The 20,747-nt window shown below is 43.3% G+C and overlaps 1 protein-coding gene across 1 annotated transcript in view; it reads right to left on the bottom strand.

Moving 5' to 3' along the window:
• Positions 1–5,743: 5,743 nt before the first annotated feature.
• MRPL13 (mitochondrial ribosomal protein L13) overlaps positions 5,744–20,747 on the bottom strand; it is a 30,562-nt gene continuing 15,558 nt past the window's right edge. Inside the window, exons 5-7 of the mRNA XM_028736224.2 lie at positions 20,022–20,108; positions 19,072–19,193; positions 5,744–6,012 (exon numbers count right to left, since the gene is read on the bottom strand). Coding sequence (XP_028592057.2) covers positions 5,988–6,012; positions 19,072–19,193; positions 20,022–20,108 — 234 coding nt within the window. The 3' untranslated portion in view covers positions 5,744–5,987. The remainder of the gene's footprint in view (positions 6,013–19,071; positions 19,194–20,021; positions 20,109–20,747) is intronic.

Genomic DNA, 20,747 nt, shown 5'->3' with positions numbered 1-20,747 from the left:
ATTTTTTATTAATTTTTCAACATATCATTTTCAACAATAGTTAAACATACTTTCATATCTTATACCATTTTTTTGACTTCCATCAATCACATTTGAAAATTTTCCAATCTATTCATTTAATATACATTTCTTACTTCCACTATTACATTTAAATCTCATAACTAACCTCTCTATTCTTTCTGTACTTTGCAAGGTTTCATATATTTCTCCTTACAAAACTTCTTGTAGTCCTGCTAGCGTAATTTATTGATTACAGTTGCTCTTCAAATAGTTCATATATTTCTTCCAATCTTCTGTGAATCTCTGGTCCCACAAGTTTCAAATCCTGTCATTTTATCTAATTCTGCGTTGTCCATTAATTTTGTCTGCCATTCTTCTTTCGTCGGGATTTCTTCTTGCTTCCATTTCCGGGCTAACAATACTCTTGCCGCGATCTGCCTCTTCTAGACCAACATACATGCATCATCAAGTGGGAGTAACCCAAGATGCCATAGCAACAGCTTGCATGGCATCTGATAAGCACAGGGAGAGCTGCCCTCGAAACGTCACCATTGGCCCAAATTAGGATCCATCCATCAGTAAGGACTATGGCAAATGGAACAGGAGGATGCTAGCAGGGACTAGTTAAGTGCACTATCCTACAATTGCCAGGAGTCCTCCCCATTGCACTGGAAACTGATTAGGCAAATTAAGCAGATATATTTGTTGGCTCCCAGCTAAGGTTGGTTTAGCTGATTCCTGCATTTCCGGAGGTTGGATTGGATGACCCTCTGGGTACCCTCTAACGCTGCAGTTCTACGATGGTATGAAACGAAGTGAAACTCAGCTAATCTGGATCAAATATGGATAAAGGTAAAGGTAAAGGGACCCCTGACCATTAGGTCCAGTCGTGATTGACTCTGGGGTTGCGGCGCTCATCTCGCTTTATTGGCTGAGGGAGCCGGCGTACAGCTTCCGGGTCATGTGGCCAAAATGACTAAGCCACTTCTGGCGAACCAGAGCAGCGCATGGAAACTCTGTTTACCTTCCCGCCAGAGTGGTACCTATTTATCTACTTGCACTTTGATGTGCTTTCGAACTGCTAGGTGGGTAGGAGCAGGGACCAAGCAACGGGAGCTCACTCCATCACGGGGATTCGAACCGCCGACCTTCTGATTGGCAAGTCCTAGGCTCTGTGGTTTAACCCACAGCGCCACCTGCGTCCCTTCAAATATGAAGGGAATTAAGTGTGGCTCCGGTTTCTGTTTCAGAGGGGAAAACACTGCACCAGATGGCAAAGTCTGGAAAACATCGCACTAGAGGTGGTAATAAATCAGTGCTGACTCTTAATGAAGACATCTTACAGTTTGTAGGCTAAAGATCAATTTTGTACCCAAAATGAAATGGAATCCCTGTATAGTGGCTTGAATTGGTATGTACACACACTCGGCCGAAGATGCACTGTGCCCAAATTGCCTCAGTAGACACACATATAGGTCCACATTATGTTCCTTGATGCTGATTTTTGTTGCTCTGGTAAGGTTCCTAAAATTACATACTCTATAATATCCTGTCCAAGATTTTGACAGTATGTTTTAACCCAGCGCCCCACAAAATCATGACCTAATATTGCAGCTGGTGGGTTTTTTTTTGCAGTGATTAAGATTTACCTTAGATGAATATCTGGTCTATTAGCTAAGCATACAGTATTAACAAGCAATCTGAAAGCAGTGTAAATCGCAGTTCATGACTGACTGGTGTAGACAGCATCCAAGGATATGCTAGGACCTTTTGGAATTGTTCCCAAAATTAAATGTGAGAGGGAATGGCTCCTAGTATTTCATACGCTGTGCAGGATTACGCACAGTGCAAGGCCAATTTGCTAAATGGCCTGCAATGTAAATATTTGCATAAACAGTTATGCAGGATTGACAATAGGAGAGGGCCAGAACTTTCTCTGAAAAACTTCCTCACCGAGTATGGCTCACTATCTAACAGCAAGCAGAGGGAGAACTCAGAAAGACAAAGAAAGTAAAATAAGATACTGTACAGGATTATGCCCCAACCTTGCTGTGATACTCTGCACATTCAGATATCCAAACAGACAGTTTGCCCATTTCCTTACATGCTTGTGCTTTGCTGTTTGGCGTCCATCATTTTCAGGCAGAGACCATGCAGGGAGGGAGGGAGGTTGGACAAAGCAGAGATTAGAAATATTCCCACAGGTATCAATGGGAATCGTGGATTTGTTATGCAAACACTCGCCCAATGATTTCCAGGGAATGCATTGCATTCCGTAAGCAGGTCCTATGTATTTGTTGTTGTTGTTTAGTCGTTTAGTCGTGTCCGACTCTTCGTAACCCCATGGACCAGAGCACTTTTCCAGGGTGTCTTCTCCTCTCATGAGGTGGCCAAAGTATTGGAGCCCCAGCTTCATGATCTGTCCTTCCAGTGAGCACTCAGGGCTGATTTCCTTAAGAATGGATACATTTGATCTTCTTGCAGTCCATGGGACTTTCAAATCTCCTCCAGCACCATAATTCAAAAGCATCAATTCTTTGGCGATCAGCCTTCTTTATGGTCCAGCTCTCACTTCCATACATCACTACTGGGAAAACCATAGCTTTAACTATACGGACCTTTGTTGGCAAGGTGATGTCTCTGCTTTTTAAGATGCTGTCTAGGTTTGTCATTGCTTTTCTCACAAGAAGCAGGCTGTCACCATCTGCAGTGATCATGGAGCCCAAGAAAGTAAAATCTCTCACTGCCTTCATTTCTTCCCCTTCTATTTGCCAGGAGGTGATGGGCCCAGTGGCCATGATCTTCGTTTTTTTGTTGTTGAGCTTCAGACCAAATTTTGCGCTCTCTTCTTTCACCCTCATTAAAAGGTTCTTTAATTCCTCCTCACTATCTGTGGAAAGTAACACATTCCTCTGTGTGACCAGCTTGTATCAAAGATTTTCAAGAAGCAATAGAGCACAGTTATGTGGACAACTAAGTAGACTTGGGAAAATGCTCAGAGAGAAACTGACCGTAGTTCGCCAGGAGGGCAGCGTGCCCAAGTCGCAGCTTTTGCATGAGAATGATCATAATGAACAGTGAGCTATAATTTTTAATGACGGCTGTGCTATGCAGGCTGTATGAAGTTCACGCCGCATATTAATCTCACACGGTCTTTCCCCTTGACCAAAATTTATCACTCGTAACTTGGCTTCTTTAACTCCAGCCAACAGTGTTAAGACCTAAGTGCATGTCATAAAACAGGAACAACTGCCAAAACATTTGTTATGGCCACTGGGATTGACTTTTTGTAGTGTCAGAACTAAATCATACTTGTACAGTCTTGATAACTATATTCGATTTGTTCAAATTATTGGACAAATCACAGGAAAACTGTGTTGCACCCAGGAAAGGAGAAAACCTCTTGCCCTCTGAAAACAGTTCAGTAAGAATGCCCGTTTTGCAGATTTTAGAACATTTTTATTTATCATTTTATACATGTGCCAAAAGAAGCAAGAGGCAGATGTGTAGCTTCAAGATTTCTTCCAAAACCCAGTCACTTTTTAATCTTAGGAGAGTTGCCGGTTTTGCCAGATGTTCTAAGAAGTCAGAGCAACTCCGAAGCATTTAGCACAGGAGGAACGACTGAGAGGGCCTAACGCAAATACCTACACTGTAGTTTAGGAAAAGATGCTGCGTTTGCTGCGAAGCAGTTCAAAATACATTCTTCAATTGACTGAGCAATCTGGGAATCTCAACAGCGCTGAGCCTTGCTCCCAGTCTACCGGTGGTCCAAACATCCCTACCTCAAGAGAGACACATTAATAGTGTGGCCAGAGAAGCAATCATCTGTTGGAAGTCAATGGGAGGGAAATTACCGTATTTTTTGCTCTATAAGACTCACTTTTCCCCTCCTAAAAAGTAAGGGGAAATGTGTGTGCGTCTTATGGAGTGAATGCAGGCTGCGCAGCTATCCCAGAAGCCAGAACAGTAAGAGGGATCCCTCTTGCTGTTCTGGCTTCTGAGATTCAGAATATTTTTTTTCTTGTTTTCCTCCTCCAAAAACAAGGTGCATCTTATGGTCTGGTGCGTCTTATAGAGCGAAAAATACGGTACTTACACCAGATCTTGTCCTCTCAAAAAATTCCTGCTGAACAAGAAGTTCAGATTCAGTCTAGGTGTGCTCATTCCATCTGCTGCCAAGACACACCTTGCGTTCCATGGCTGGAATTTTGCTGTCAAGAGTCTGTCAAGAGTCTTCTGGAACTGTTCCAATATGCTGGAGGAGAGGTCCGACAGTAGACCTCTCATTTCACCGCTGAAAAACTCTCCCCATCAGCAGAGTGGCATTTCAAGGGTTTTCAGCCCAGAGGACCTCAGGAACAGAGCCACACCCCAAGTTAACTACACTGGTGCCAATCCAGAGCTATGCACCTAACAGCAGTGTGCTGAGTGTTTCTATCTACTTGTAACTACACTTTTGTCTTTCAGTGGATGGCGAAAACCATTCTCTTTTGTTGGGCATCAGAATGCTGCTGTGTTCCTTCTCTAGTCTCCTTGCTTCTATGTACCGTATTTTTCGCTCCATAAGACGCACCTTTTTCCTCTTAAAAATGGGAATTGTGTGTGCGTCTTATGGAGCGAATGGCACCGCGCAGAGATGGAGAGATTTTTTTTCTAGGTGCGTCTTATGGTTGGGTGCATCTTATAGAGTGAAAAATACGGTAACTGGTTACTGTATTTGTGGTGTACTGTGCTGGATTGCTGTGGTTTTTATTTTTGTTTGTACTTTAATTGCATACATTTTTATTGTTTCTGCTTTAATTGCTTGCATGCATGCTGCTCTAGGAGCCTATGGAGAAAGCGCAGCAAACAAAACCAATTCCAACTATAGCTAGCTACCCAATAAATGGTTGGTGATGTTAACTTATACACTGGTTGTTGTTGTTTAGTCGTTTAGTCGTGCCCGACTCTTCGTGACCCCATGGACCAGAGCATGCCAGGCACTCCTGTCTTCCACCGCCTCCCGCAGTTTGGTCAGGCTCATGTTTGTAGCTTCGAGAACACTATCCAACCATCTCATCCTCTGGCATCCCCTTCTCCTTGTGCCCTCCATCTTTCCCAACATCAGGGTCTTTTCCAGGGAGTCTTCTCTTCTCATGAGGTGGCCAAAGTATTGGAGCCTCAACTTCACGATCTGTCCTTCCAGTGAGCACTCAGGTCTGATTTCCTTAAGAATGGATGCGTTTGATCTTCTTGCAGTCCATGGGACTCTCAAGAGTCTCCTCCAGCACCATAATTCAAAAGCATCAATTCTTCGGCGATCAGCCTTCTTTATGGTCCAGCTCTCACTTCCATACATCACTACTGGGAAAACCATGGCTTATACACTGGTAATTATACACTGGTAATCTACCTTATAGGTGAGACAAGGGAACCTGAATCCAAGTTTAACCTCACTCTCCTTTTTGGCAGAAGGAAGCACGGCACTGTCTCTAATGACAGTCCTAGGTGTCTATCAATCCTGTTCCTCATGCACAGTTCCCGCTCCAGTAAGGGGATGTGTGTACAAAAGTCTTTGCTAGAGCAGGACGCCTAAACTTAAGTGTGAGATCATTGGCTAACTGCAGGCTTCAGCAGGAATACGACAATCTAACAGCCAGCACACTTGCTCAAATGTTTTACGTATTATACAGTTACGCGTGCCACAAAACAAGTTCACCCAAAGGCCAGAACACTATATAAAAAGATGTAGATACTGCAGTTAATTTCAGAAAAGTATTTTTTATTGTCAGCCCTGTTCCCCCGTCCACGGAAGAAAAAGGGGATTACCAAGCATAAACAAATGAAGTCATACTGCCCTAAACCTGAAAAAAAAATCAAGTTTGCTTTAGAGCAGACAATTAAAGCTTTATGCAATTAACTAAACTGTGAAATGCTGGATGGCTTTTATCTTCTAGAAGACGAAGCATGTAGGCTCCTGTTCCCATTCTTTCACAGTCTTCCTGCTACGATGGTCGAAAATCTTTAGGTCTGTAAATAAAAAAAAAGCAGGGATGAATAAATATGCTAGGACAGCTTGTCAAATAAAACAAAGAAGAAGAAATAAAAAGATCATAAACTATTATTACGGCGGTAATATTACTCTTATTACAGGTTGGGAACCTGTGACCATTCCTCGCCCTTATTGGGAGCTAAAAGAACAGAGCATCAGTCTGTGCTACGGAAAAAATATATGTGAAAAAATGTACCAAAGAACAAGCAGAAAAATTAGGAGGTGGTCATTTATGGAGTATCCTGTAACTTATTTCTGCTCAAATAAGGAAACTAGCAAAGTGAACTGTAGTCCTGGTCCCATCCCACTCAAAACCAAACACACACACACACACACACACTTTCTCTGCAGCTGAAGATGCTTTGGGATGCAATAACCTGAAAAGAAATACAGTGGACCCTCTGGATACAAATTCGTTCCAGGGGTCCGTGCAGACCCCAAAAAATCTGCATCCAGAGGAGCCGCTTCTGTGCATGCGCAAGTGGCAAAACCCGGAAAAATAATTTTGAGTCTGCCGCTTTCATAACCCGAAGTTTACGTTACTCGAGAGGTGTACTGTATTCAACTTGCGTTTTTCTCAGAATAGACCAACTGAGAAGAATAAATATGACTAAAGTTAGGTCCATTAATTTCAAGAGACCTACTCGTGAGCAAAACTTAGTCGACCACCACTCAAGGGAAATAAACAAGCCATTAGCAGAGATAAATGAGATAACTGCAACATACAGACCGAGAACTGCATAGTATGTTGGATATGAAAACTGGAAAGCACCATCAGATCATTTCATTTCGCAAATACAACAAGGGAGGGAGCCTCCCAATTCCCATGACCCAGGAGAGCTCTGGGTTCTGCTGAGCAGATGGGAATTGCAGAAATTGGCAACCACATTCCTCAGCTGATAAAAATGAAACAAGGCTGCATGCATCAAATCAGTATACCACACAAGCTCTCCAATGATCTGGAGGCCAGACCCTGCTATTTAACCCCTCCCCCCCCAAAAAATATGGCAGTTATTAAAAAGTGTTTATAATAGTTAGACATAGACTATGATGTAGATGCTCACCAGGTGCTGCTACATCTACACATATTCAATTAAGTTCTTTATCCTTCTCCCAAGTGATGCATGGGAATCCACTGGTCAACATTATCACTCCCTCCCTCCCATTCTCTGCTTCTGCTCTTGCAGTGGAGTCATGAGCTGGCAGCCGTAAAAGACAAGTGCTAATTGAAACATTACTATGCTGTTTCGTTACCTGGGACTGGGAACAGGCAAGGCTATTCTGCAGCATTTCAGCGTCAACACAAGGTATCTACCCCTGACTGTTAGGTCTAGTCACGGACGACTCTGGGGTTGCAGCGCTCATCTCACTTTACTGGCCAAGGGAGCTGGCGTACAGCTTCCGGGTCATGTGGCCAGCATGACTGAGCTGCTTCTGGAGAACCAGAGCAGTGCACGGAAGCGCAGTTTACCTTCCTGATGGAGCGGTACCTATTTATCTACTTGCACTCTGATGTGCTTTCAAACTGCTAGGTTGGCAGAAGCAGGGACTGAGCACTCTGGGAGTCATTTTGGACTCACAGCTGTCCATGGAGGCACAGGTCAAATCTGTATCCAGGGCAGCTGTTTACCAGCTCCATCTGGTACGTAGGCTGAGACCCTATCTGCCTGCAGACTGTCTCGCCAGAGTGGTACATGCTCTGGTTATCTCCCGCTTGGACTACTGCAATGCGCTCTACGTGGGGCTACCTTTGAAGGTGACCCGGAAACTACAACTAATCCAGAATGCGGCAGCTAGACTGGTGACTGGGAGCGGCCGCTGAGACCATATAACACCGGTCTTGAAAGACCTACATTGGCTCCCAGTACGTTTCCGAGCACAATTCAAAGTGTTGGTGCTGACCTTTAAAGCCCTAAACGGCCTCAGTCCAGTATATCTGAAGGAGCGTCTCCTCCCCCATCGTTCTGCCCGGACACAGAGGTCCAGCTCCAAGGGCCTTCTGGCGGTTCCCTCACTGTGAGAGGCCAAGTTACAGGGAAGAAGGCAGAGGGCCTTCTCGGTAGTGGCGCCCGCCCTGTGGAACGCCCTCCCATCAGATGTCAAAGCGATAAACATCTACCTGACATTCAGAAGACATCTGAAGGCAGCCCTGTTCAGGGAAGTTTTTAATATGTGACATTTTAGTGTATCTTTCATCTTTGTTGGAAGCCGCCCAGAGTGGCTGGGGAAACCCAGCCAGATGGATGGGGTACAAATAATAAATTATTATTATTATTATTATTATTATTATTATTACTGAGCAATGGGAGCTCACCCCGTCACGGGGATTCGAACTGCCGACCTTCTGTTCAGCAAGCCTTAGGCTCTGTGGTTTAACCCACAGAGCCACCCGCGTCCCTATAACTCCGCGTCCCTTGCAACTCTACAATTCTATGATTCTATATTGCTTTCTGTTGCAAATGACCTCAAAGCGGCTCACGTGTTACAAGTCAAAACATCAATACAATTTATAAAACAGAATGAAAAGCATAAAACCGTAACGATGACAATCAATACAGCGATGTAGAAAAGGGTGCAGTAGCAATATATGTTTATTAACTGGAAATGTGGCATCTCACAGCCAAATGACTAGGAATGTTTTCATCATGACATTTTTGCAAATTCTCCTTGCTTCTTTTTAAGCATGCTCGATATTCACGGAATATAATTAATCTGTGTTCATTTATATTTAGTAAACTTTATATAGAGCCATCCAAGCACATGGAATTTGGCAGAATCGCAGGAGTCTAAAGTTTGACAGCAGGCGACAGAATAGAGGGAAGAACTCAGTTCTTAGGCTTTTTTTTAAAAAAAAAATTGCAGATGGGTTTAAAGAAAAAGATCACAAGCATCCATTTCCAACTTAACAGAAGTGAGCGAAACTTCTGGATGAGCTGCAAAGAAAGAGTTAATGTGCCCCAAAATTAAAGGCAATCAATCCCTTTCTCCGAAACCCGGTTAGGTTTTCAAAAGCTACTGGTACTTTTTTCTCCTTTCCAAAGAGTTTTAGGCACAAATACAGCCCAGGCTCAAAGAAGACTGCCTCTGGCAGCGGAGGTCTCCGCGTTTTGTCGGCAGGAATATAGACTTACGAAACAAAACATCTCCAATCCCAAGAAAGCCCTTAAGAGCGTTAATCGATATCCCTATGAGGGATGGCCGTATGAAACCTGGGGCATTACTCTTTCACTCTCTGAGTTTCCCTTAACAAAATATAAAAATTCTTCTGCGCTTGGAACAAATCAGCACAGTGTAACCGAAGAAAGTACATGACCTTTGACAACTGGAAGCCGTGGGTTAGAAATCTGGGCAAATGGGAGGGGGGGAAACTGGTTTAGAGAATTTATGAATAAATGGGTGTCTTATAGGGCCTGTGAAAGCCTCTGTCTTCATCAGAGGATAAAAAGTGGGTTGCGATGAGGGCCAGTCTGTTTTACCAGTTCCTCACCACCCTACTGTGCCCATAACTGAAAGCTATAACTGAAAGAACCACCTGATGTGATCACAATTAATTTAACTCATCAAGCATTTATAACTTGCAGCTTTGAAAAAGTAGCCCAATGGACTGATCTAGAGACCTGTGTCAGGTACTGTTTCTGCTATGGATTTCTTCTGCATAAAAGATACTGCATTACATTCTTCATTAAATTATCTTTCCACTGATATATAATTGTATGGTATTACTCCAAAAGAAAGTGGTGCTGTGAGCCATCAAACCTCAGAAATACACTTTTCCCTAAAGGTTTCCACAATTTTGGCCACCAGTGTAGTTTAAAAATGATCTCAGGGCCAAGAAAGAACATTATCCAAAACCATGAACAGCCACATAGGGTAGATAATACTGGCTTAGATGAAGCAATAGACTGACTCGCTTTAAGGCAGTTTTGTAGGTTCGACAGCCACTATTTTAAAGGGGGAAAAACTTCCCAAACTAAACACTGTCTTCCCGTCCTGTGTACGATGCTATTTAACACCCCCAGAGCCTTGTTAAAACGTATTTTCAGTGTGTACAAAAAATAGGTGCGCTAGAAAATTTGCTGACAAAACTGCTGAAATAAGTGAAAGCAAACAGTGGTAGTTTTTAGCCCAATCTCAATAGAGTCACTGTGGAGTTTGCTCCTTAGCAAAACCGCAGGCAGCGCATTCCAGTTAAGGTGACCCTTTTTTTGCCTAGCAATGCTCTGCAGACCAAAAGCTGGGGTCTGGCTGAAGCTGTGTGGTGGGAGTAGCAGCCTATTTTATTTTTAACAGCATAGTAAACATAATTAACAAGACTCTGCAGCCTTTAATGACAAGGCGTATCCCCACATTATTTCAACGCAAATAAGCACAAAGGCTGATAAGAACTGGAACTGTGTTGTATAAAGGCAGGGAACATGCCCAAGAGAGCAAGGACGCATCCCTGTGTTCCCTATGCAAAGCTAGTTTTAAAGAATGCCAAAAAAAAATCACATTAACTATCATGGAAGTTGAGAAGGACCGTGAAACCCTCTTCTCCATCCTAATTACGAAAATACAAGAGCGGAGGAAATCAAGGCATAGGTCTTTATCCAAATGGGATGGGAGATCCAACACAGAGAGATAAGCCAACATTTTACTTGGATAAATGGGAGTTATTCCTTCTTTCTGTATTATAGTGACACAGAAGGTGTCCAGATTTCAAAAAGTACAGTGGTGCCTCTGGTTATGAACTTAATTCATTCCGGAGGTCCGTTCTTAACCCGAGGTACCACTTTAGCTAATGGGGCCTCCCGCTGCCGCCGCACGATTCTCATCCTGAAGTAAAGTTCTTAACCTGAGGTACAACTTCCGGGTTAGCGGTGTCTGTAACCTGAAGCGTTTGTAACCCGAAGCGTTTGTAACCCGAGGTACCACTGTAATGGAATCTTTAAAAATGTTTCTCAGATTATTTTCATTCAAAACTCCATTACATCGCAACATCAAGGAACATATTCAACGTTATGTCAAAATTAGCACAACCAATTTCCCCTTCACTTCTAACACGTACTTGAAGACTATCACAGCTTTCTTAGCTGTCTTTAAGTCTATGAAACATTACCCCACAAATACAGAAATACCAAGATTTGTCAGCAGAAGTTGCTTACTAAGCCAGCAATATGCACCTGGCATGACGACTTTGAAGCCTTCAAAATGGCATTTTTTCTATTTGCCTGCAGGTCACCCCCTCTTCTAGTCAAGTGAGAAAAACGACTCCCATCCATGTAGTGAGTGGCAGGTATTCACCACCTCCTTGCCGTGGACAAACCTGACTTTTCTGACAGGGCTTAAGTTTTTCTGAAGCACTGCATGAGGTCAGTGCCTTGCAGCTAATCTATTAGTGGTGTACACCAACAAATCTGACATGAAGAGATTAAGTAACAGGACAAACGCGAAGTTGAAAAGGGCACTAATGAGTTTGGGTGAATGGCTGGGAGAACTTTTCCAGACATGGAATCGAGACAGACACTCAGAAAGTCTCTGCAGAGTTGTGCAACCGTTTCATCCACAGGGCTGCTCCCACTTCCATTCATGCGGATTTCTTGCAGAAATAACTTCCAAGTGTTTTACAATCCGTGGCTGGCTCCTGAGGGCAATGCCAGTCTTGCCAAACAAACAAACAATAACAATGCACTCTCTCTACCAATTCTGCACTGAAATTAGTGGTTGGACAATTTCTGCAGAAAAATCTGAAGACTGGGTGGTTAAAGAATACTAGGCATTATAGCTACATATGACTCCTGCCCAGTTCTAGTACAGCAGGAGGACAGCCAAAACTGGAAGGGAGAGGAGACGCAAGAGGGAAGGGAGCCAAAGAATGGTGCGCAGAGTGTGCAACCTGAAAGAGATCCCTCTCATCTGTGCTATCCAGAATTGGCCTCCAGTCATTTATGGACTCATTGTTAAAACTGTGTTTATATGGAAGACAATCTTACTCGGCTACGAGTGATCGCAGAAGAAGAGGAGGAGGAAGAGGAGGAGGAGGAGGAGGAAGAGGAAGGCTAAGAAAGTGGGGGAGACTAAGCAGGGTGCAAAAATAAAGGTTTTTGAAAGGAACAGAAAGAGACAAAAATCTGCACGATTCAAAATGGCCAACCAGCGCTGAAATGTCTAGTACAGTCATACCTCATGTTACGTTTGCTTCATGATACGTTTTTTTCAGGTTGCGTTCCGCGGCGACCCGGAAGTACTGGAATGGGTTACTTCCGGGTTTCGCCGCTCGCGCATGGCAGACGCAGATGCACAAAATGATGTAACGTGCATGCGCAGAAGCGGCGAATCGCAACCTGCGCATGCACAGATGCGCCGCTGTGGTTTGTGTTTTATTCATGTTGCGAACAGGCCTCCGGAACGGATCCCGTTCGCAACCAGAGGTACCACTGTATGAATCTTTGAGCTTCTGGTCTTATTAGGGCGAAAAGGGACCTGAAGAATCAAGATCTTTGTGCCATCGCCGGTTTAAATTTTTCTGCAAACAGAACTGAGTTTAGAATGGAGGGAACACGCAGTCTGCTCCCCAAATTCCCCCTTCAAAGCTGCACTGGCCCTGGCAGTCCGGGATGACAAGGAGAAAAGAAATTCCATCTCCTTCAAGAACTTGAGATCGAATCAGGCCTTTTGCTTTGCTTTAGACCAGTCTTTGTTCTAGCTGCAGTCAAGAAATTAAAAACCATCAAGGAGAAAGCCATGCTCACAAGAATGTGGAGTTATTATTAGTTGATGACAGCAATGCTGCCCTGTAATAACGTGTGACTACTTCTCTTTCAGGCTTGCTTAACAAAATATGTTTTCAACAGGTTCTTTAATGTTCTATTTTATCTGTATATATAGAGAGAGGGGGGCGGGAATGTATATACCAATTTATTTCAGTCAATGTAATCAGTCACATACCACACTAAGCCAAACCATAAAGGTAAAGGTAAAGGGACCCCTGACCATTAGGTCCAGTCGTGGCCGACTCTGGGGTTGCGGCGCTCATCTTTCTTTATTGGCCGAGGGAGCCGGCGTACAGCTTCCGGGTCATGTGGCCAGCATGACTAAGCCGCTTCTGGCGAACCAGAGCAGCGCACGGAAACACCGTGTACCTTCCCGCCAGAGCGGTTCCTATTTGTCTACTTGCACTTTGATGTGCTTTCGAACTACTAGGTTGGCAGGAGCAGGGACCGAGCAACGGGAGATCACCCCGTTGTGGGGATTTGAGCAGCTGACCTTCTGATCGGCAAATCCTAGGCTCTGTGGTTTAACCCACAGTGCCACCCACATCCCACCTCCCTTTAGGAGACAGAGCCAAAATGGTAGTACTGTTCTATAGTCATAGGCCAGATTAAAACCAGACTGGAACAGGTCCTGTGAATATTGAGCCCCATCAGGGGAAAAGGCAGGGTTGCCATTAATTTGGTTCTGAATTGATTTTAGAATGAATTAGTATGTATTTCAATTAATTTATTGTAATTTTATGTAAACTGTGTTATTTTTACTGTTGTTAGCCGCTCTGAGCCCGGCTTCGGCTGGGGACAGCAGGATATAAATATATTATTATTATTATTATTGCATATATTACGATAACAACATTAAGAGAGCAAAGTTTTCAAGAATATACTGGGGGACGGGGCGGGAAATCAATGCATTGCTAATTTTTTACCAAGCAATATTCCTGCTTCAGTTCCTTCTGTATCTGTTTAACCACAAGAGAATGTAAATATTTTACTATTTTGATGCGCCTCTCATGGTTGACGAGGTAGTGCTTATGCACTTCATCTGACGGGAACAAAGACATCCTTGCAAACTGGAATTTTAACCTGGGGGAAAGGTTAGGGAGAAAGGCAGTGGAAGACTTAAAGAGGGGTGCATTACATGGATAAAGAAATCATGGGATTAAGTTTAAACAGCCAAAAAGGCTTATATGTGGATCTGCTGACCTTTCGGATTCTTAAAATTTTATTTTGAGCCTTCATATTAGAGCAACACTCTGGCATCTGGCCACTGGGCAAATTTGAGGGCTCCAAGGGAATGAGAGCGTCAACTTTGAAGTACCTGATTACCTGTGCAATGCTTCCCTGGGGGAAAAGCAAATGTTGGTACTTAACAGTGGTAAGTTCCTTCTTTGTAGGGAGAATTGGGTTGTTTCTGCCCATCTCACCACTGGCAGGAATTTTTTAAAAAACAAAACTTTGAGGATACTTCAGGGCAGGGTGGATTTGATTTAAATCAAATCAATTTAAATCACGATTTAAATCACTACTCAATCACTACTCAATAAATCACTAGTCAATAAGACTTGATTGAAATCATTTAAATCTTTTTTTTTCCTTCCCAGAAAGACACATTCTTGCCGGAATAATGTTAATATTTACAACCCGATGAAGGTTTCGTTTTTGGAATAATAAATTTTCAGAGTAGTTTTTACAGTTATATCAAAAATTACTGACTTGGTTATACTCTTAGAAATACATAAGACAGATAATTATGAAATGATTGTGAGGTTTAAGAAGTTAACTGTTTATATTGGGACAACTTTTCTGCTGTACTTTATTGGATGGAGAAAAGTAATCATTTACTTAATAACAATTTAAGCAATTTATTTAACTAAAGCAATAACATTATAGAGAGTTTGGATTTATATAGCATATGTATCCATGTTTGTTAACTGATGTGGTTAAGCTTTTTTAAAAACCAAACAAACTTAGACTGAGTTTTAGCACACATGCAAAACTTAAAACAACTCCCTTATTTCCTGATGAATAGCCTTTGGACTATTCTTTTGCTATAGAAAAACCAGGTAACACAGACACGCTCAGCTCATCTTTCCTCTGAAGAAACAAAAAACGTGCATGATTCCCTGGGGCAAGTTATTTTATGCTCAGTCTCTCTCAGGCAGCTGGAGTGAAAGGGGCCTGTAATTTTCCAGTTAAAATGGTGCCTAATATTCGCAACTGAAGGCAAGACACTTTTCAGGCACATTTTACTAATTATAAGCTGTGCCGTTAAGTACCATTTCCCTGCTTAATTCCACATGGCATTTCTCTGCGTTAAAACCACTGGCTTCCTGTAACCTTCTTAATTGTGGTGGTAACAGACTCCAATTTCACAGCATAAAACTGCGAAGGTCTAACATTAGCAGGGTTTTTATGAAAACATCTCCTGGCTTCCATATGAGGAGAAGCATCACTATCAATTTGGCTGGGGTCTCCCAACCCATTTCCATTCCCCCCCCCAACTATATTTTTTTCAGAACTCTCCTTTCTGCACTGAGGATTCTTGCCGCCTCTTAATCCCCAAGTATGCAGTGCTTTGATTGCTTCCTTGTTCTTACGCAAGGAGGGGTCAATTGCTTTCCCCCTTTCCCAGCAGTGGGAAGAAAAGCTTTCTGACCTCCTCTCTCAGTTCCTCTTTTGGGCTAAGCAAGATACTTAAATGTTTCTTGAGTGGGGAGGGGGAATCTGAAGGAGAGTCAAGCCTAATAGTGTTGTTGTCAGGTGCTTGTCCTACACTCGAGTAGGACCCTGGCAGAGACACATGCCCAACTGGCACGTTCCCTCCCTCCTGGTTGATTGTTTGGGAGCTTCAAAAGCTTTCTTCAGCCTGAACATCACAGCGACCGATGCCAACAGACACCGGCACACTTAGGGATCTGCAGAGTCTTCGCAGCTTGCGTGACAGACCTCAGCAACTCAGCATTTTGGCTAATCTACTTTATTTACATATAAACACACATGGAGCACTGCAACGTGGCTCCCTCCCTCTCTAGCATCAGACAACAAAGAGAAAAAAACAAAGGACAATAGTCCCACTTCATGGAACACAGTAACACAAACATCCTGTCTCCGTCACTTCCCACTCTGTGGAGTCAAAATATACACCGTCAAGTGATAGACAAAAATCCTGTGACTGAAATCATGGAGCAGGAATTCTAACAGTTGTAACAGTCACTTCTGCACAAACAAGACTCGGGCTTCCCCCGGCAGCCCCAGCAGCTCTTTATTTTTTTCCTTGATTTTCCCCTCTAAAAACTAGGTGTGCCTTATGGTCCGGTGCGCCTTATGGAGCGAAAAATACAGTATGTTATAGACCAAAGAGGGCTACATGGCCGTTCAGTATCACTGTTCTGACATAGTGGGCTGCAGGAGACGAGAGACAAGCAGCTAAGGGAGTTTGTAGTTGTGGCGAGATTCTGAGATGTCTTGGCTCGCAGTCTAAGTTCATACACCACACCAGATAATATTAGAAGAGTGAAATGCTTCACAGAGGGGAAAGGGTCAGACACCTGGACTCTCCTGGAACTTTTTCCTTGACTCGTCGTTATTCCAAAGTTAGCGGACTGTAAAGTCCCATTTGGAAGGAGAATGGCTTTAAATAATTAAGCTCATAGGGAACCAGCTCCAGCTCTTGAGAATTCTCTTTCGGGTGGTCTCTGTCTTTCTGATTCTCTCTGTCCTACGTAATCACCGGATAGAATAATTCTGCATATGCCACAATAAGATGGAAATACCGTACTTGTAAACAGCAGTACATTTTAAATTCTGCTCATTATAACAGTATAGCAGGATTGAGAAAGAGAAACACTAAGTTTCCAAAACACTTTTTATCTCCCTAAACAAAAGAAATTAAACCCATATAATATAATGAATAAATAATAATAATTTTATTACTTATAACCCGCCCATGTGACTTGGGTTTCTGCCACTCTGAGCGGCTTATAGCATATATAAAAACATAGCAAAACATCCAGCATTAAAAACTTCCCGATACAGGACTGCCGTCAGATGTCTTCTAAAAGTTGTGCAATTCTTTCTCTCCTTGACATCTGAAGGGAGGCTGTTCCACAGGGAGGGCACCACTACCGAGAAGGCCCTCCGCTGGTTCCCTGTAACTGGGAACCAGCTGGTTCCCAGATTGACTTGGCTTCTTGCAGTGAGGGAACCAGCAGAAGACCCACGGAGGAAGAATATGTTTTTAACTTTTCCTTTCTTCCTACAACCACAATGCCCAACTATCTTTTTTAAAAAAGAAGTCCAAGGCTCAACAATTAATGAAGGTGAAGACTCATTCAGTGAGCGAAATAACTTTCTTTAGGTAAGGCAGAATTATTTCAAAGCATTGCAGTGAAAGGGAGGCTCCAACCCTGCCATGTTTTGTAGCATAAGAACCTACAAAGAGCCTGTGGAAGACCAGCAAGCAGGATTTGAGAACAAGAGCACTCTCCCTTCCTGTGGTTTCCAGAAAACTGGTATTCAGAACCATTGCTGTCTCCAATTGTGGAGGCAGAGTATTGATTTCTTATGTTCTCCCATCACTCTTATATCACATGTAGAGAATCTGAAGTGAAAGTAAGGTCAGCATGGAATTCTTATTTAGAACTCTGATGTATAGGCCTTGCTACTACAGTGGTACCTCGTGTTACGTACCATCCCCTTACAAATGCTTTTGGTTATATGCTCCGCTAACCCGGAAGTAGATGCCCCTTGTTGCGACCTTTGCGGATGTGAGCGGAAGTCACGCTCCGGCGGCGCAGCAGCAATGGGAGGCGCAATTAGTGAAAGCCGCCCTCATGTTACAAACAGACCTCCGGAACGGATATAATAATAATAATAATAATAATAATAATAATAATAATAATAATTTATTTATACCCCACCCATCTGGCTGGGTTTCCCCAGCCACTCTGGGCAGCTTCCAACAGAATATTAAAATACAATAACCTATTAAACATTAAAAGCTTCCCTAAACAGGGCTGCCTTCAGATGTCTTTTAAAGATAGGATAGCTGCTTATTTCCTTGACATCTGAAGGGAGGGCGTTCCACAGGGCGGGCGCCACTACCGAGAAGGCCCTCTGTCTGGTTCCCTGTAACCTCACTTCACGCAATGAGGGAACCGCCAGAAGGCCCTCGGCGCTGGATCTCAGTGTCCGGGTAGAACGATGGAGGTGGAGACGCTCTTTCAGGTATACAGGACCGAGGCCGTTTAGGGCTTTAAAGGTCAGCACCAACACTTTGAATTGTGCTTGGAAATGTACTGTGAGCCAATACAGATCTCTCAGGACCGGTGTTATGTGATCCCGGTGGCCACTTCCAGTCAACAGTCTAGCTGCCTAAATCATTACTGTACATTGATATCTCAGCAGCGGGTCTTTTACTAGCAGATTTCTGAGGTGGTCAGAGGCGGAGATCCAGGCCCAGTTGCTTCCCAGATTGTCATTCATAAAGGTGGCACTGCGAAGAGTGCATAGAGCTCATACCGACCGCTGCTGATTCCAATTGCACAGGCATATTTTTATAGACACAGCGATGGTAAAACTTCTGTGGCAGGAGAGAAGGTCATGGGAAGAGAAGAGGCATCTACCCTGCACGTAAAACAAGCTCTGCTTGGGTAGCATCACCTCAAATGCCACTGAAAAGGCAATATTCTAGTGGGTAGATACTGAGCTCGGAAGGTCTGCTCTGCATGCTAGATTTGGCTCGTGTCCTTCACAAAACACCCTTAATACTTGATGCAAGTAATGGTTTCAAGATTGAATTCTGGTTTGGTAAAGGAATATCTCCTCAGCTTCCTGCTTTCTTCTCTTTGTAAATAAAGCTTAAGACACATATTATGGACTGCTTTCAAGGCTTCAACTTAATCCACTCAAAGCCTTACAAATACCTGTGTGTAAAGTATTCCACGCAAAAGCAGGCTACTATATTTTATAGGTTAGACCATTGTGTTTAAAAAACTATTCCGAAAATATTTCCCTTGAGGACCAAAACCAGATATGCCTTGATTTCTATTATTTTAAAGGAAATGAGTGCACAAAAACCCTCTCTCACGAAATAAGAACAAAATCTACTCTCAAAGTAATCCAAAAACTGAAGGGACAAATCTATATGGCGTATCTGTCTTCATCTTTGCTTCAAAGGCATTTTTAAAACATTTCTCTAGCCGCTTAGAGGCTAACGCATTCTTTAAAAGCTAATCCATCATGTGCGGTTATAAAAGCCCTGTGCAAGGACTTTTAGACACTTACGGATTCCAGAGCCTTGGGAAAGCATCAATTTCCTCTTGCGTATATTCGTCAAACCTCTTGGGCACTTTGCGGGGCTGTGGAAGCGCCTCTACAAGATTCTTGCGTATTTCTTCGGGGATAACCTGAGGAAGAGGGAAACACAAACAGCCACTGGCCATCAAGTGCCGTATTTTTCGCTCTATAAGACGCACCCGACCATAAGACGCACCTAGTTTTTAGAGGAAGAAAAGCCAGCAAGACACGTTCGCTCGGCGCGGCTCTTTAAAGATAGAGCGGCTCTTGCTGGCTTTTCCGGGAGGTGGGAGAAGGGACTGACGGGCTGCCCTCCATCCCTTCTCCCACCTCCCTGAAAAGCCAGAGCAAGCTGCACAGCTATCTCTGAAGCCAGCACAGCAAGAGGGAGAGCTGTGCAGCGGCTCTTGCTCTGCTGGCTTCCCAGTGAAGCAGGATGAGGGACGGACGGGAGCAATAGCACAGCTATTGCTGAAGCCAGCACAACAAGAGGCACTGCGCAGCTCTCCCTCTTGTTTTGAGTGTTAGGCTGAGGTCTGTCTGTTTTTCCTATTTATTTTGCATTTTTGTGGCTCTTTTTTTGTGACTGTGCGGAACCCAGTTCAGCTACTGATTGATTGATTGGTTTAGTGACTGCAGTACATTGTTTATTGCTTTCATTTTATGGATCGATGGTCTCATTAGATAGTAAAATTCATGTTAAATTGCTGTTTTAGGGGTTGTTTTTAAAAGTCTGGAACAGATTAATCCATTTTGCGTTACTTTCTATGGGAAAGTGCGCCTTGGTTTTGGAACCCTTTGGTTTTAGAACGGACTTCCGGAACGGATTAAGTTTGAGAACCAAGGTATCACTGTACATGGATTGAAAATGAAGGTTAGAATTTGCATGGGTACAGTCGAGATTGGTACACAAGAAACAATACTGGCAACTAACTTACATCATCTGCAAAGATATGCAGCCTTTGCATCATAGTTCTTCTGAGAAGGTTTTTGGGGAGCATTCCATACGTAGCCAGTTTTACAATCTGCAAAAGAAAACACATAACATTGGCTATCTCAAGGTCTCAGAAATCTTCAGCCTTCTAATACAGAATTAAATAAGAGAATTTTATTTTATCTTTCATTTTAAATAAAAAGATAAAGTTTTAAACACCCACCTTTCTTAATTGGCCTGACTTGAACCCCTAGCTACACCTACAAAATGTTTTCTCAAAGCTCTATCTGGACCTACCTTTTTTTTAAAACAACAACAACACACTTTTGTTTGCTATTTTGGGAACTTTATAGAAGTCATAGACAGCAATGCTTGTGTGTCCATGCTTCCTTCTTCGTCCCTTTATAATGTGGCTGGGAATGTCAGGTTGTGTGGCGAGTTCCCGCCCCCCAGGTGGAAATAATGACACATGACACAATTATTAAGGTTAATGGGTTACATAAGGCCACAACTTTATTGGTTACAGGTGATGAGCGGTATTGGCTTAGGCATTGATCCTAATCGACTATATCTGACTTCAGCCCGTCCGCTAGAAGTCCGGGAAGGGTTAACCACCAGTAGGGGGAGTCCTGCTGATGCACATCGACTAGGAACTCTCCCGGGGTCACCGGTTGGGGGGGCGTGCTTTAGGACCTCCCCAGGCTTCGGACAGGGCCACGCCCCCCGGAAT

The sequence above is a fragment of the Podarcis muralis genome, chromosome 8 (assembly GCF_964188315.1).
Source record: "Podarcis muralis chromosome 8, rPodMur119.hap1.1, whole genome shotgun sequence".
Taxonomy (NCBI): Eukaryota; Metazoa; Chordata; class Lepidosauria; order Squamata; family Lacertidae; genus Podarcis; species Podarcis muralis.
The sequence above is the reverse complement of the archived record's forward strand: the minus strand, read 5'-3'. Positions and strand labels throughout refer to the sequence as shown.